The sequence below is a fragment of the Colossoma macropomum genome, unplaced genomic scaffold (genome assembly GCF_904425465.1).
Source record: "Colossoma macropomum unplaced genomic scaffold, Colossoma_macropomum, whole genome shotgun sequence".
Taxonomy (NCBI): domain Eukaryota; kingdom Metazoa; phylum Chordata; class Actinopteri; order Characiformes; family Serrasalmidae; genus Colossoma; species Colossoma macropomum.
This window is the reverse complement of record NW_023494784.1, coordinates 11,358,887-11,374,027: the sequence shown is the minus strand read 5'-3', so window position 1 is coordinate 11,374,027 and position 15,141 is coordinate 11,358,887. Positions and strand designations below refer to the sequence as shown.

Below are 15,141 nucleotides of genomic sequence, written 5' to 3'. Positions count from 1 at the left end.
ACACTGGTCAACCAGCATGACCCCACTGAGTGACCAGATCAGCAGCACCAGACCAGCACTAGACCAGCTTATACCAGCTTACATTAGCATAGAACGCATGCTGATCTGTGCTCTTTTCTTCAGCAGGGAATACAAATTAAAAGACCCTGAAGTGAAGTTAGAGTGACTCAGATGTGTTGTGTATGTTAAGTAGAGGTTGTTTAGTGAGCTAAAATTAAAAAATGTGTTGTGTGTTTTGCTGGCTAGTTAAGTTTGACATGAATTTGAGGATATATGAGCTGACTTTTTATTATAAATACTAAATGAACCTAAACAAAGCTCTCCTTTTAAAACAAGCTAGTTTAAAAAGAGAAAGTTTAAAATATTAGGCACAGCTCCAGAAGTCCGTATGTGCATTTACACAGTCAAACTAAGATTAAATAACACATTTCCATTGTGATTTTTGTTGATTTTCATTCTGTCATAGTCGCGCTGCATCAACACAAAACCAACTTTCAGCATTTGAGAAACAATTTTTAATATAAAACAGTATTTTTGAGAGGTTTAACTGAGAAATTTGTATAAAACAGATTCATTTATTTTTTATATCATTAATGCTGTAAAAAAATATATATTTTATTTTAAAAATTCATTCATGGTCACTGGTGTTATCAGGACTCATTACATTTTTAACACAGTATTTTCAGCTCTGTTAAACTGCATCTTTGGGTCGCGGCTCATCAGAGAGGAAGCATCTCAAGTCATGAGAAGGCGAATTCACACTTGCTCACTGTATTTCATTAATTTATTAATAATTGTGTTCATCAGACAGCACATAACTTCTATTTGTCACTGGTGTTATGTGCTTTAATGACTGGGTGATTAAAATTTCGTTAAAATAATGACAAATATCATTTTTATTACTGATTTAAATAGTTGCACAAGGTCAACAATAAGTCAGCCAATTTATAAAATCCTCAGTTTTAACCAGAATGTCACTGGAGTCACAGTCACTGGTGTTACACCATATTCATACAACACCAGTCCAAATATGTTTGGAATTAAGCTCCTTTTTGCATTTATGATAATAGGAGATGTTAATTGACATTAAGAATATTTAGTTTTGGGATAAAAGATACAGATTTTTAAAAAATGTATCCACCTGAATTCTCACATCAAATGAAGAATGACCCATTATGCCATTACTGTAGATGAATATTACAGTAAATCGTAAATTTACAGAATGTTCTTTACTGTGTTGTTTCGTGTAAAACTCCTTTTAGTTTCTTTTTACAACTTAGAATAAAGCAACCATTATTTTCTTAGCACTGGTTGGTCAGTGGAATGGTGCAGGTCAGTGGAATGAGCAGGGTTAAAATAAAGATGCTGTTTGTCAGATATAATAACACAGGTAGATGCTTTTTTAGAGTGTGTGTTGTCAGAACTGATGGTTGCATAACAAGAAATGTGACATTGTCAACATATTACACAAGTCACCGTGTCAACACAGTAAACAGTATACATGTTATGCAAGATGTCAGTGGGCGCGAATCTAAAGCCACAGCCTGCCTTGAAGCCGCGGGTCAGAAGCTGCTGCGGGTTCTCCAGGTCTGCAGGTTGATGTATTCTACCTGTCATCCTGGTGGAACTTGTTCCTTTACGCTGCAAGACTCAAGCACAATGGATAGTGGGGAGCAGCAGAGATGAATAAATGAGACCGAACAGCAACACCACAAAAAGGGCTGAATCACACAGGGGTCAAGAGTTTAGAGCTCTTTCTTACACAACTGTGGATTTAAGGCTATGGGATCCAACTGTGACACAACCGGAGGCCTGCAGAAACAATTAAGCGGCTTAAAAAATGTCTGCTACTCTGATAGATGATAAAATCCAAACAGATTTGTCTTTGAGGAGAGAAGAGAGTGGATGAGTGCAGCAGGTGGCCTGAGCAACAGATCCATTAAAGAGGAGATTGATGGTGCCTGCTAGCTGAACCAGCCTTGGAGGAGCACTCCATCTGAGCAGTGTGGCTGGGAATGTGGAGAATGTTCCTTCATTCTTCGCAGCTCCATGGATCTACACTCACCACACACTTTATTAGAAACATATACTCTCCACACAGTGACCACTACATGTGTCATCTACAGAGGTTACCATCATAGGGTGTTGACAGTGATGTGGTAGTGTGTTTGGAGCTGGTACGATTGTATCAGACACAGCTGTGTTGTTGGGGTTTTTGCACATGTGATTGTGACTGCTAGGTTAAGAGTGGTTCAACACTGAAATGTATCCAACCATGAGCAGCTCTGTGGTCATTAATTGACCACTGCTATAGGGCTGGAGCAGAGGTGAGCAACTCAACAACTAAAAGGGCCATCTTAAATCTCTACATGACCTGTTTTTATTTTATTTTTAATTAACTGGCCATTATTCAAAGTATACCAAACTGCAACTACAAAATATAGGTAGTACATTAGCTACAGATAACTGTTAAACCGCCTTAAATGTCCCCAGGAGGTAGGTCATTTTAAACCTGTCTATTTGCTTGAACTAGACACCTGGCATCTTTTCTTTTTGTGGTACCGCTGTCCCATAGATTGTTGTAGGGGGAGTGGGATTGGAGCGCACATTACATTGAAGTGCATTGTAAAATGGGCTAATATTAATGGAAAGTTAAAATAAGTTTACAGGCAAGATAGGATTGACAGGTCTGACACGGCCCACTGGCCTTGTGTTTGACACATGAGGGGGACAGGATGGCACACAGATTGTGTCTTAACAAATGGGCCACAGTCTCCAGAAAGATGGACCTACAAGGGAGGAGTTTCTAATAAAATGGCCAGGGGTCATGGCGTTTTTATTTTGTTTATTTATTTTTTTTTTTTTCCCATGCAAAACATTGCATTCAAGGGATCAAAAAATACAGCACTATTTGCTTGTTTACTTGCTATTGTATGTCTAAAACAATGTGCTCCCAAAGCTCCAACCACGAGCCTCTATCTTTAACCTGTATGTTTAAATTAGACTATAAATAAGATTTTAGAGAAGGAAGGAAGGGATGAAGAAAGGGATGAAGGAAGGGATGAAGAAAGGAAGTAAGGAAGGAAGGAAGGAATGAAGGAAGGAAGGGATGAAGACAGGCATGAAGGAACGAAGGAAGGGATGAAGACAGGCATGAAGGAACGAAGGAAGAAAGGAAGGACGGAATGAATGAAGGAAGTAAGGAAGGGAGGATTGAATGAAGGAATGACGGAAGGAAGAAAGGAATGAAGGAAGGAAGGAAAGAATGGAAGGAAGGAATGAAGGAAGGAAAGAAGGAAGGAAGGAAGGAATGAATGAAAGAAGAAGGGAAGGAAGGAAGGAAGGAAGAGATGAAGGAAGGAAAAGAGGAAGGAACGAATGAAGGAAAGAAGGAAGGAAGGAAGGAATGAATGAAAGAAGAAGGGAAGGAAGGAAGGAAGGAAGGAAGGAAGGAAGAAAGAGTATTTCATGTTGCAGGTTCTGTTTGGTTACCATGAATGAGCTGCATAATGAACTAGAAAAGTGCACTTCCTTCAGGAATGTGATTGATGTGATTGATGTGATTGATGTGATTGTGCAGCTCAAGCAATTCCCAGTGGTTGCTCAAGTGTTGCCAGACAGTTACTATGGTATTTTAGGTGGTTGCTAAGGTGTTGCCTACATGTTACCTTTGTACCCCAGGTGGCTTCTAGGTTGTTGCTATAGCATCTCAGGTGGTTGCTAGAGTGTTACTAGGTGGTTGCCATGGTGTCTGTGGTGGTTCCTATGTTTCTGTGATTTACATTTTTATTTCAAAGTATATTACTTTAATTAATTACTCTAATTCTTGACTTAATTGCAAACAATGGATAACAACAGTGTTGTGCATTGCTGTGCTGTGCATAGTCGCTGATAATAGGGAGATAAATAGACATCAGGGCTGTCTGTATAGAGTTATATAGAGTTGTATAGAGAAGATAACTGGTGAGGTTGTTAAGAAATTGAATCTTTCTGTAAGTCATGGGTAGAATTGTGTCAGTATCTATATGAGGTCCAATAAAGATCTTTAGGGGGGCTGGTTGCCACAGGTTGCCCCAAGCAGTTACACTATTTTGATAACAAGTATGTTGGACTACTTTAGTAATCCGCAGCATTTCATGGTGTGATTTTGATGTATATTTGTACATCTTGGTAAATGTTTGACAAACAGATCTATTTTTGCAGCTGATCTTTTCAGATTTATTCAGTGTGTAAATGGTGTTTTTTTGCATCTAAAGGTGGAAACACAGGCAACAAAAGACTTAAGAGTAACTTTTGAAAATTAAAGATGCGAAGGTCACACAAATATTCATTTGCATGTCATTTTCAAAATGACTAAGGCTAAAAAGCCACCTTTTTCTACCTGTTCAGTAGGTAATCACAGGCACAAGCTTCATATCTGCTATTTTTGAAACTGGAGGTCAAAGAAAAGTCGAATATGAATCATCCATTGAGAGGTTTTCCAGTGACGCATTGATTCGAGTCGTGTTTTTTACATTAAACTCTCAATCCAGGCTGTTCTCTTCCCTCACGTTTCCTTATGTGTTTATGTGGTTAATCCTGTCAACCTGACTTCATCTGATCTGCTCACATAAAGCCTAAAACATTTTTAGAGAGTGTTACTGCTGGCATTTTGCCTTTTTTCAGAGCCAAAATAAAGTTGATAAAAATAACAGACATTTGAAATAAAAAGTAATTTTTTAAAAGGCAGTTAAAAAGTAAAAACGTGTGTTATAAATATGAAAAAGTGTCTGCTGGTCACATCCTGTATACATAACAAAATAATGCCACACCGTACTAAGGCGTGGGAACAAGATTATTCCTTATTAAGCTGTGGTCAAGGCTTAATTATCTCAATCCCACGCCTTACTATGTTGTGGGCTCGCATTAGATTCTCATTCCCATGCCTTACTAAGTCGTGGCCGCGACTTAATTATCTCATTCTCATGCCTTACTATGTTGTGGGCTCGCATTAGGATCTCGTTCCCATGCCTTACTAAGCCATGGCCACAACTTAATTATCTCGTTCCCATGCCTTTCTAAGTCCCGGGCTTGCATTAGGGTCTCATTCCCATGCCTTACTAAGTCATGGCCACAACTTAATTATCTCATTCCCATGCCTTACTAAGTCGTGGCCACAACTTAATTATCTCATTCTCATGCCTTTCTAAGTCATGGGCTTGCATTAGGATCTCATTCCCATGCCTCACTAAGTCATGGCCATGACTTAATTATCTCATACCCACACCTTACTATGCCGTGGGCTCACATTAAGATCTTGTTCCCACGCCTTACTATGTTATGGACTCGCATTAGGATCTCATTCCCACGCCTTACTAAGACATGGCCATGCATTATTTTTATTTGTATAGGATGTCACCAGCAGGGCTCCATAATAATAAACTGTTAAAATAAAAAAAATAATTAAAGAATAGTTTAAAAAAATCAGTCATGTTAGTAGTCAGTTAAAAAATTCTCAAGGAAAAAAAAATTTCAAGGAGAAAAAAATAACAAATCTTACTAAATCAGCCCCTTTTTTTGACCCTCTTCTCCACTCAGGTCAAATCCACATACGTACACCAAGAAATTAAAGATATAAATCACTGCTGTTGGAAGAAAACCTTGTTTATCCATTTTTTTTATTTTTCAGTTTGGCATGATTTGAAAATGCCTTTTGCCCTTTACACTGTGTGTAAATTTCATGTTGAATGGACCAAAAGAAACGACCCAAAATGACTTGGAAAGACGTCTGGTTCCATTGACTTCCATTAAAAGTAAAGCATGTTTTTTCCTTCTCCTGTAAAGTTACCATTTTGGAGATATGAGGTTTTGTTCTGACAACAGCAAAATACAGCATCATAGATGATATAAATGAGTGATCAATATGAATGAAAAAAATGAATACAGATATGTATTCATTGTATGTTGTATGTAAATCTATGAAAGTCTGCTTTCTGTGAGTGACCTGCGCTGCTGGTGTCCTCAGTGCTGGTGTGAAGGCCGTGTTACTGCGGAGAGGGGAGTGTAGAGGCGGCGTGTCTGTGAGTTGTAGCTTGTCCCGCAGCGTTGATAAGGTTGTGGTAACAGCGCTGTTATTGATATCCAGCCTAACTCAGTGTGTCCCCTCATCCCCTCACAGCCCCCCACCTCCACTCCACCTCCTCCGCCTATATTACTACTATAAATCCACACGGCCTCATTGTTATGGTCATTGTGTGGGCAGTGAGGGATGGTTATTATCCCTGGCCTGGTTGTTGGTGTTTTATGTGTCTTCTTTGCTCTTCTCTCTCTCTCTCTCTCTCTCTCTCTCTCTCTCTCTCTGTCTGTCTCTCAGGGTCCTGATCACTGTGTAAAGTGTCTGCACTTTAAGGATGGTCCTAACTGTGTGGAGAAATGTCCTGATGGTCTTCAGGGAGCCAACAGCTTCATCTTCAAATACGCAGAGGCCAATAACGAGTGCCACCCCTGCCATGTCAACTGCACACAGGGGTACGTACGTGTGTGTCTGTTTCAGACCCCCGCCCGGCCTTCTGTACTGCACTGACATCATCATCAGCGTTTAGTTTCCCTTTTCTTCAGTGTGTTTTCTCTCTGTTCTAATCTCTGATGGGCATTTCGTGCTGTACTTTAGATCCACTGTCCACTATAACAAATCAGACTACTTGATTTGAATTTATTGTTGAAGCTCTTCTAATTCTAAAAGCTAAAGGGTCACTTGTTGCACAAAATCCTAGGCTCATTACATACTAAGGCTTATTACTCAGTAACTACAGGGACTTCAGTGCAAACTGGCTCAGCTATTCTTAGGTTATAGAAGTGTGTAATAAAGCTTTGAGCCCTGGTCTTATAAACAGTTCATCTTTATTATGCTTGTTGAAGTGAAGCTCTATTCTAAGATCTCTTTATTTTCTATTACCATTTCACAGTGAACACACAACGCTATAAAAGCCCATAAAAAGCTGTTCAGTTTACTCGATGCAAACCTCCACACATTTTTATCTTAGAGTTTTACACTGTGTTAGATTTCTTTCTTTCTTTCTTTCTTTCTTTCTTTCTTTCTTTCTTTCTTTCTTTCTCTCTCATTTCTGTCTCATTCTTGCTTCTTTTCTCTTCTCTTCTCTTCTCTTCTGCTCTCTTCTCTTCTGCTCTCTTCTCTTCTTCTCTTCTCTTCTCTTCTCTTCTTTTCTGCTCTCTGCTCTTCTCTTCTCTTCTCTTCTCTTCATTTTCATTGTTTTGACTACATTTTGAAGTTTTCCTCAAAGCTTCAGGCTTTCCTCCTTTTTCTTTCTTTCTTTCTTTCTTTCTTTCTTTCTTTCTTTCTCTATTTATTTATTTATTTATTTCTCTATCTCTCTTTATTCACCTCTCTATCTCTTTCTTACTGAATAGCCAGGTAACGTTGCTAACTTTAGCTTTTAGCATGTTGTTGTCCTCAATTATCTGACTATCTTTCTGTCGTTCGAGTAGTCAGTTCTCTCCACTGTGATAATGATTTGGAGACCACAGTTATATGACTGCAATAAGATATTTGGTTTCCTGGCAATGACTTTCGAAATCTGACTTTCATCAGCATTTACCAGCTACAAAATAAAAATCTCAATCCAGCCCAACCACAAAAATCCCCCTCAAAGCAATTGGAATTTTCTGAAATTCTTCCCACCTTCAAGATACGTCATCAGATGGGAATTTTCCTAGTCTTTAAACCAGAAAATCTCACTCTAGGGACAATTTCAGCACAGTAGAAGGTCACAATGTGTACAACAGATGTACAGCAGGTGTACAACGAAGCAGAGTTTAATAACAGATAGACATAGACTGGTGATTGCTCAGTATAGCTGGATAACATAAGCCAAAATCTTACCTATAGGCCCATTGAATATACTTGAATATGCTTAAGTTCCTGGTTTGTGGAAAACGTCCCAGGATGAGCTCTCCACAGTGCTAGCAGATGAAGATCAGTCCAGCCCTAGATGAACTCTGAGTTAATGCACTCTGAGTTTACTGACAGATGGGCCAGTCTAGAACGATCTCTGAGTTTACTAACAGAAACAACAACGCAGTCCGTCCAGGAGAACTGAGAGAGAAACCATATGTTACCCTGTTAGAGTGAATTACATTTGGAGAAAGGAAAAAAGCTGCTTCACTGGTGATTTTAGGAGCTACTGAGGCAGCGTTTCTGACTGAGGGAAACAGGACCAAACTGCAGTCCCCATCACACACTCACACACTCCACCAGAGCTGATAGATTACTGCACTTCTAGAGGCTAAAAACGCATTAAGATTCAACTACATTGATTTGGAAGGTTGGGATGGATAATAATTAATAATAATAATAATAGTAATAAAATTAAATGAAATTCTCAGGCTTTTTTCAAATGTAAAAATCACCCAAAAAGTTTATATTTCCCCACTGAGTAAACAGTTTTTCTAGTCACATTTTCATATTAACTGTACTTTTTAGAATTATTTTGAATTGTAGAAATTGAATGAAAAAAATTTTTAAGTTTGAAATTTCATGATGCATCGAATTCCTTCCTAAAAACCATAACTGTGGTGAAATTTGAGACTTTATAATGTACAGAATCATTATCCAAAGATCTAAAGTTCAGTCTTATCGAACCATCATAAAATGTGGCTAGGAATTCTGAATTGATTTGTAAAGATCTATAATCGAATCAGGAGGAATCGTGGTGAAATTTGAGACTTCATGACACATTGACTCTTCTTCTAAAAACAACGAATAAATAGGCTCACCAGACAAAAAATTAGTCACTGAAACATATCTAATAGGGTGTAATACCTCCACGAATAACAGCTGTGATTTGATTTGGGCTGGACTGGACAAGTTTCTGGATGTAGGTGACATCAATGTTCAGCCACTCTCGCATCAAAGAATTATGCAATTTGGCCAGATTTCGTGGATGTCTTCCCTGGAGTCTTACTCGTTGTTCCAGTTAGTCCCACAGATTTTCAAGAGTATTCAAATCTGAGGATTTTGCAGGCCAGTCCACATATATGAATGCTCCTAAATGTTCGTCATACCAGTCACATCTGCAGCCCTGTGAAGGCGAGAACTGTCATCTTGGAATACAGTGATAGGAATGATATGGTCAGTAAAATGATGAGCAAAAGGCAAAACCTGGTTGTCTGGGATTCAGATTTACTGTCACCTCAACCAAAGGACCCATTTCTGTGTAACTAATACACCGCTAAAACGTCACAGAGCTCCTCCAACTTGAACCATACGTTGCACATAGTCCTCATTGAAGGCTTCCTGAGATCTACGATAAATATTACGCCAAGCATCATTCTTGTTCAGGCTGAAATGAGATTCATCTGACCAGATAACACGTTTCCACAGTCCAGTTTTTGTGTCTCTTCGCCCACTGTAACCGGGAAACTTTGTGAGCAGAAGTGAGCCAAGGCCTCTTAAGTGCCTCTGCTCCATGTGTTCATGGTATGCAGTTCCCTGTGGAGAGTTCTTTCAGAAATTGGTTGTGAGGAACCTGCACTGACCTCTAGAAGCAATTTTTTCCTGAAAGTGATGCGATTTTTATTCACAAGCTGTGAAACACGCTGGCTGTCCCTGTCCATCAGTTTTGTCTTTCGGCCACAATTCTGGCGAGAATTTCTTGTAAACTGGGATTTTTACCGCTGCTGGTCAACCCATATGACCGTACGCTTCAATATACCTGCTAATTCAGCTACTTCCTCCACACTGTGGCCTTTGACACACCCAAATACAACCACTCCTTTTTTCTAATCACTAATATCCGCTTTGCGACCTATTTTCTACACATCTAACGAGTCTGTACCTGCCCTGTACCACCTTTTCTCAATCTATGAATCCCATCGCACACCCCGCAGGTATTTATAGCCCGATCATCCTTGTGCAACGCCATCTGCAGGAGCCTGAAGTTACTACCACCTTAAACATGCAAATTTTGTCTGGGGAGCTTATAAATGGAGTTGTGATGAAATCTGAGATTATCATCTTGTGTTTAATTGTTTCCTAAAGAATCTGAATTGAATCCAATCAAATTGAATCATGTTGTAATTAAAGATTTTACAATGCTCTGAATCGATTCCTAAAGAATGATAATTGAATCGAATCATCTGAGGTCAGTGATTTATACCTCCAGCCTCTTCTCCCGAACTCTCTGGTTTTCCTTCTCAAACATCAAAGTTCCTCCAGCGGCCGGCGCTCCACACACACCCTTCATCTGCGCGGCTCCAGCGGGGTGTCGGCTGACGGGCCAGAGCGCTGTATCAGTTTGACGAGTGGCCCGAGGCCTTTGATCTGGAGGAGAGGAGAAGAGAAAGGCTGCAAGTGTGGGAGAAAGACGGAGGGATGATTAAAAGAACGAGGCTTAATGCATCATCAAAAGATCCGCAGTGTCTCCTTCACCAGCTCACTGGAGCGCTGAGACGTGTGGACGTGTGTGGAGGGGAAACTCCGCGTTCCTGTGGGCCTGAGAATGGACTGATAGTGAAAGTGTACAGGATTGATGGAGGGATAGAGGATGTTTTCAGATGGATGAGGGGAATAGGTGGAAGTGAACAGGATGTTTTTACTATAGTTTTCCTCAAAGCTTCAAGTTCTCCTCTTTTTTTCCTTTCTTTCTTTCTTTCTTTCTTTCTTTCTCATTCCTTACTCTATCCCCTTCTTCCTATCACTTCCTTTTTTTCTGTTCGTCTTTCTTCCTCTCTCACATTACCTTTAAATTCATTCTCTCTCCCTCTTCCTCTCTCCCTCTCTCACACTCTTTCTCTCTCTTTCTCTTTCTTTCTATCCTTTTTCTTTTTTTCTTTCTTTCCCGTTCCTTACTCTATCCTCTTCTTTCTCTCACTTCCTTTTTTCTCTCTTCTTTTTCTTTCTTTCTTTCTTTCTTTCTTTCTTTCTTTCTTTCTTTCTTTCTCTATACCCTTCTTCCTCTCACTTCCTTTTCTTCCTCTCTTCTTTATGTCTTTCCTCTCACATTACCTTTTACCTCTCTCTCTCTCTCTCTCTCTCTCTCTCTCTCTCTCTCGGCTGCTGTTGTTATTCCTCTGTATTTCAGTGATCTTGATTCACTGAGGTCAGACAGCAGATGTGGGTTTCTATAAATATATGGTCTTTTGAAATATGTATATTTTTATATTCATTTACATATTCAGAGTCATATGCAGTCATTTAGCACCCAGGTCAGAATCCATGTTTTGTTGATGTTTTGTTGTTTTTCTGAGTGGAAATAATTGAACACGTCCTCTTCAGAGAACACGCTTTGATTTTAAATACATTCTAACTCACAATTACTGTTTATTTGTTGATGTTAAACATGTCAAATTCAGTAAATAATCAGTAACTGTGTATTAAGATGTGCTGAACTGTGATCTCTGAAGAGGACCTGTTCACTTATTTACACTCAAACAATCAACAAAACATTAATATTAAATTACATGACATTTCAACAGGGTGCTCAGACTGTGCATACGACTCTATATTAGTGCTGACGAACAGGATAGTTCTACGATTCTAGAACCAGGAGAACAAGTTGACCGGATGTTTATTTGTTTGTTCATTTTGTATGTTTCAGATGCACAGGCCCCAGACTTCAGGACTGCATCGGCATGATTGACAGGTAAGAACACAAACCTTTATTTCTTCATATATGTATGTATTTGGAGAAAGAGAGAGAGGGAAATAGACATAGACAGAGAGACAAACAGAGAGAGATGAGAGTGAGAGACAGATGGAGGATAAGAGAAAAGAGAATGACTGACTAGCTAAGATGTTGGAAAGAGTGAGCAAGTGAGAGAAAGAGAGTGAAGAGGAGAGAGAAAGGAGAAAGAAAAAGAGAGAGGAGCGAGGGTGAGAGAGGAAGGAGACTTAGAAAGAGAAAAGAAGGATATGGAAGACAGAGAGAGAGAGAGAGAGAGAGAGAGAGAAATTTTAGTTTTATCCAAACTTTAAAATAAATTAAAATTAATCAAATGACACTTTTTATTCTTCTTCTAAACCCAAAATGAAGACTTGGGTGGTAAAACATTCACCAAAACAAGTAAAAAGTGAGGTTAAAATCTCAAACAATGCTTTCAATCTATTACATTGTGTAAAACAATGAAAAACATTTTCCCTTTTAAAACAAAAAGGACACTCTGAGGTCACTACAGGGTTAAAATGGATAGAAAAGCATTAACAGCAACTATACCATGTAAAACTCTCCTCTGTAAAAATGACTTGGTCAGTGGTTTGTAAAGTGCTCTCCGTGCTGGTTTGACCTCACTGCCAAGGCCAAAGTGTGCCCTCCAGGGAGTGTCCACCTGGCCAGACAGCTTAGCCTGGTGAAGCACCTTCACACACCCCCTGTATAAGGCTTTGGCATGAAAACAGTCAAACCGCATTATTTTCAGTCCATCCAGCGCTAAAAGAGGGCCCTGTGTGCCTAAAATGGCAAAATTGAGGCTGACCCAAAGGCACGGAAAAGGATCCTGTCTTTGCTGTCCTGCCAGTCCCGGTGTCCATCCCTTCAACATAGTCCAGTCTTTATCAGTCAGTACCTCTTGAAACCTGTGGTGCAACTACGCAGTGACCCTGACCGACCTTATGCCCAATCTTTGGGCCACTGCCTCTGCGTCATCCAGAGCCACCCCTGCAGCTTCCACCAGGTGCCCCACAGTGACCACACCTGCCTCCTTTAATCTCACAGACAGTGCTTGGGATCCATTCTCCCTGACAAACAGCCGAGCCCCATAAACCACGAGCCCCCGTAGAAGCCAGTAGAGCGAGTCACTGGGGGTCTGTTTCTCCACCTTGTACCTCCGCCATGATCTAAAAACACTCATATAAAAAGAAGAAAGGAGAGAGAGAGAAAGAGACGAGCAAGGGGAAGAGAGAAAGGAGATGAGAAAGGGAAGAGAAAGGGAAAAGAAGCATAAGGAGAAGAAAGAGTGAGAGCTAGAGAGATAAGAGAGAAGAGAGAGAATGAGCAGGTGAGAGAGATAGAAAAAGAGAGAGAGATGGAGGATAAGAAAAAAGGAATGACTGACATTAGCTATGATGTTGGAAGGAGTGAGCAAGTGAGAGAAAGTGAGAGAGTGAAAGGGGATAGAAAGAGGTAGCGAGAGATGAGAGAGGGACAGAGAGAGATCGAGAGAGAGAGAGATCGAGAGAGAGAGAGAGAAAGAGAGAGAGAGAGAGAGAGAGAGAAGATTGGTTAGAGAGGGAGAGTTATACAGTGACTAGGCCACACTTGTGATTAATGTCTTGCCGTGAGGGCACAGTGTCTGTGTGTGTGTGTGTGTGTGTGTGTGTGTGTGTGTGCGTGTGTGTGTGATAAATTGATAGCACTTTCTTTTGTTCTCGCGGGGGAAAAGAACAAAACGCTACTAACTGCTGTGAGCAAATGGATTTGCTGTTCCAAATACTCGGCGGTATTACTCTGCAGGTACAGGGCTGAAATGAGCAGTGAAGCAAACATACTAATGGGATGCTGGACTGCTAGAAAGACTCACATATAGAAGTGTAAATGATACTGCTGCTGTATCAGGTGGCATATCTTCACCTGCAGTGCTGTGAAAAAGTCTTCGTTTGTTTAATTTCCACTAAAAACAGAAATTTAGCACGAGTTAAAAAAAGAAAACATATACATAAACATTCTATCATTTTCTTCGGTATTTAATGTGTCCACTACCTTTATTACAGCTTGCACTCACTTTCAGTTTCTCAAAGAAATCTGCAGGGATATTTTTCCACACCTCTAAAGTTCAGTTTTAGACGTTGGTTGCATTTTCTGTTTCTCACAATCCAAACACATTCAGTGATGTCGAGGTCTGGACTCTGGGGTGGTCAGTCCATTGTTCAGCTTCTTTGTTTGATGTGTCCGTCTCCTTTTCTCAGTGAGGTTCTTCTTGAACAGCTACACATCCTTTCAGACCCACAGCGCTGAGTCGTCTTCTCACAGTGGAAGGATGGACAGAAACACCTGTGGATGTTTTCAGATCTGAAGCAGCTTGATTTTCTCCTCTCTCTCAAAGATGAAAGCTTTAAGTGCTGTTTATCTGATGGGGGCAGTTTTAGTGTCTACCAGGTCTTCCAGGTGGTTGTTGGGAGTCCCATTTTCTCTGTAGCTTTTAATCACTTTTTGAACTCCAGTTTTGGAAACTCCTGCTTTTTCACTTGACTTTCCTCTTCTTTATGCAGTGGATGATCGTATATCTAATCTCCTGAAAAGTGAATAACTTTTACTTCATGGCTGTTTTGACTAGAAAGTAAATAAGTGATGGGTGGTCTCTGACCTTTTCACAGCACTGTATACCTGCTACTGTTCTGGACAGTTCAGTTTATGTTCAGTTATGTTTGGAGCAAGAAGGATTATGCATATTACAGAAACTTCACCACAGTGAAGCATGGTGGTGGGAGCATCATGATATGGAACAGCTTCTCTGCAAATGGTACCGGGGCCTTACATGTCATTGAAGGAAACATGAATGGATCCATGTGCCAGGATATATTTTAGGAGAATTTACTTGGCCCAGAAAAGGGAGAAGATGGACGTTTCAACAAGAAAATGACCCCAAACATACAGCCAAAATAAATGAAGTGGATTTTTCAACAGGAACACACTTGTCTTTGCAAACTTTACAGAGCTAATTGGATGAATACATAATGCAGAACTAGATACCGATACCTGATCCTTCAGTATCAGTCGATACTGAGTACGAATACCAATACTAATGCTATCTAACCTAACTCACATATAAGTCCTGATATTTATACAGTTACATTTTTAAAGTATTTTATTTTGGTAAAATCGATGTTGTGTGACACAAATAAAACACACACAGCTTGGCTAGATTGCATTTACTTGATGGATTATATTTATTAGATGTTTAAGAAAACTTATTTTTGTTTATTTACTGTATGTATTTAGTATTTACTATTATATAACTAGTAATAAGAAGCATGTACAACAACTTAATAATATATAACTTAAATATAAAACATCTTTATTGTGCAAAAGTTAAAAACAGAGCTGAACAGTAAACAGATACATCTGTGGTGTTTACACATCAGTGCACAGCAGCTTCTCTGGCTCAAAAACGGCGCTGAATGTTGTTTCACGTTTAAATTTCTCAAGTCAT

General features: G+C 39.7%; 1 protein-coding gene across 1 annotated transcript in view; it reads left to right on the top strand.

Moving 5' to 3' along the window:
• Positions 1-15,141, top strand: part of LOC118796652 (receptor tyrosine-protein kinase erbB-4-like) — a 600,895-nt gene that overhangs the window by 479,270 nt on the left and 106,484 nt on the right. Inside the window, exons 15-16 of the mRNA XM_036568052.1 lie at positions 6,353-6,507; positions 11,595-11,639. Coding sequence (XP_036423945.1) covers positions 6,353-6,507; positions 11,595-11,639 — 200 coding nt within the window. The remainder of the gene's footprint in view (positions 1-6,352; positions 6,508-11,594; positions 11,640-15,141) is intronic.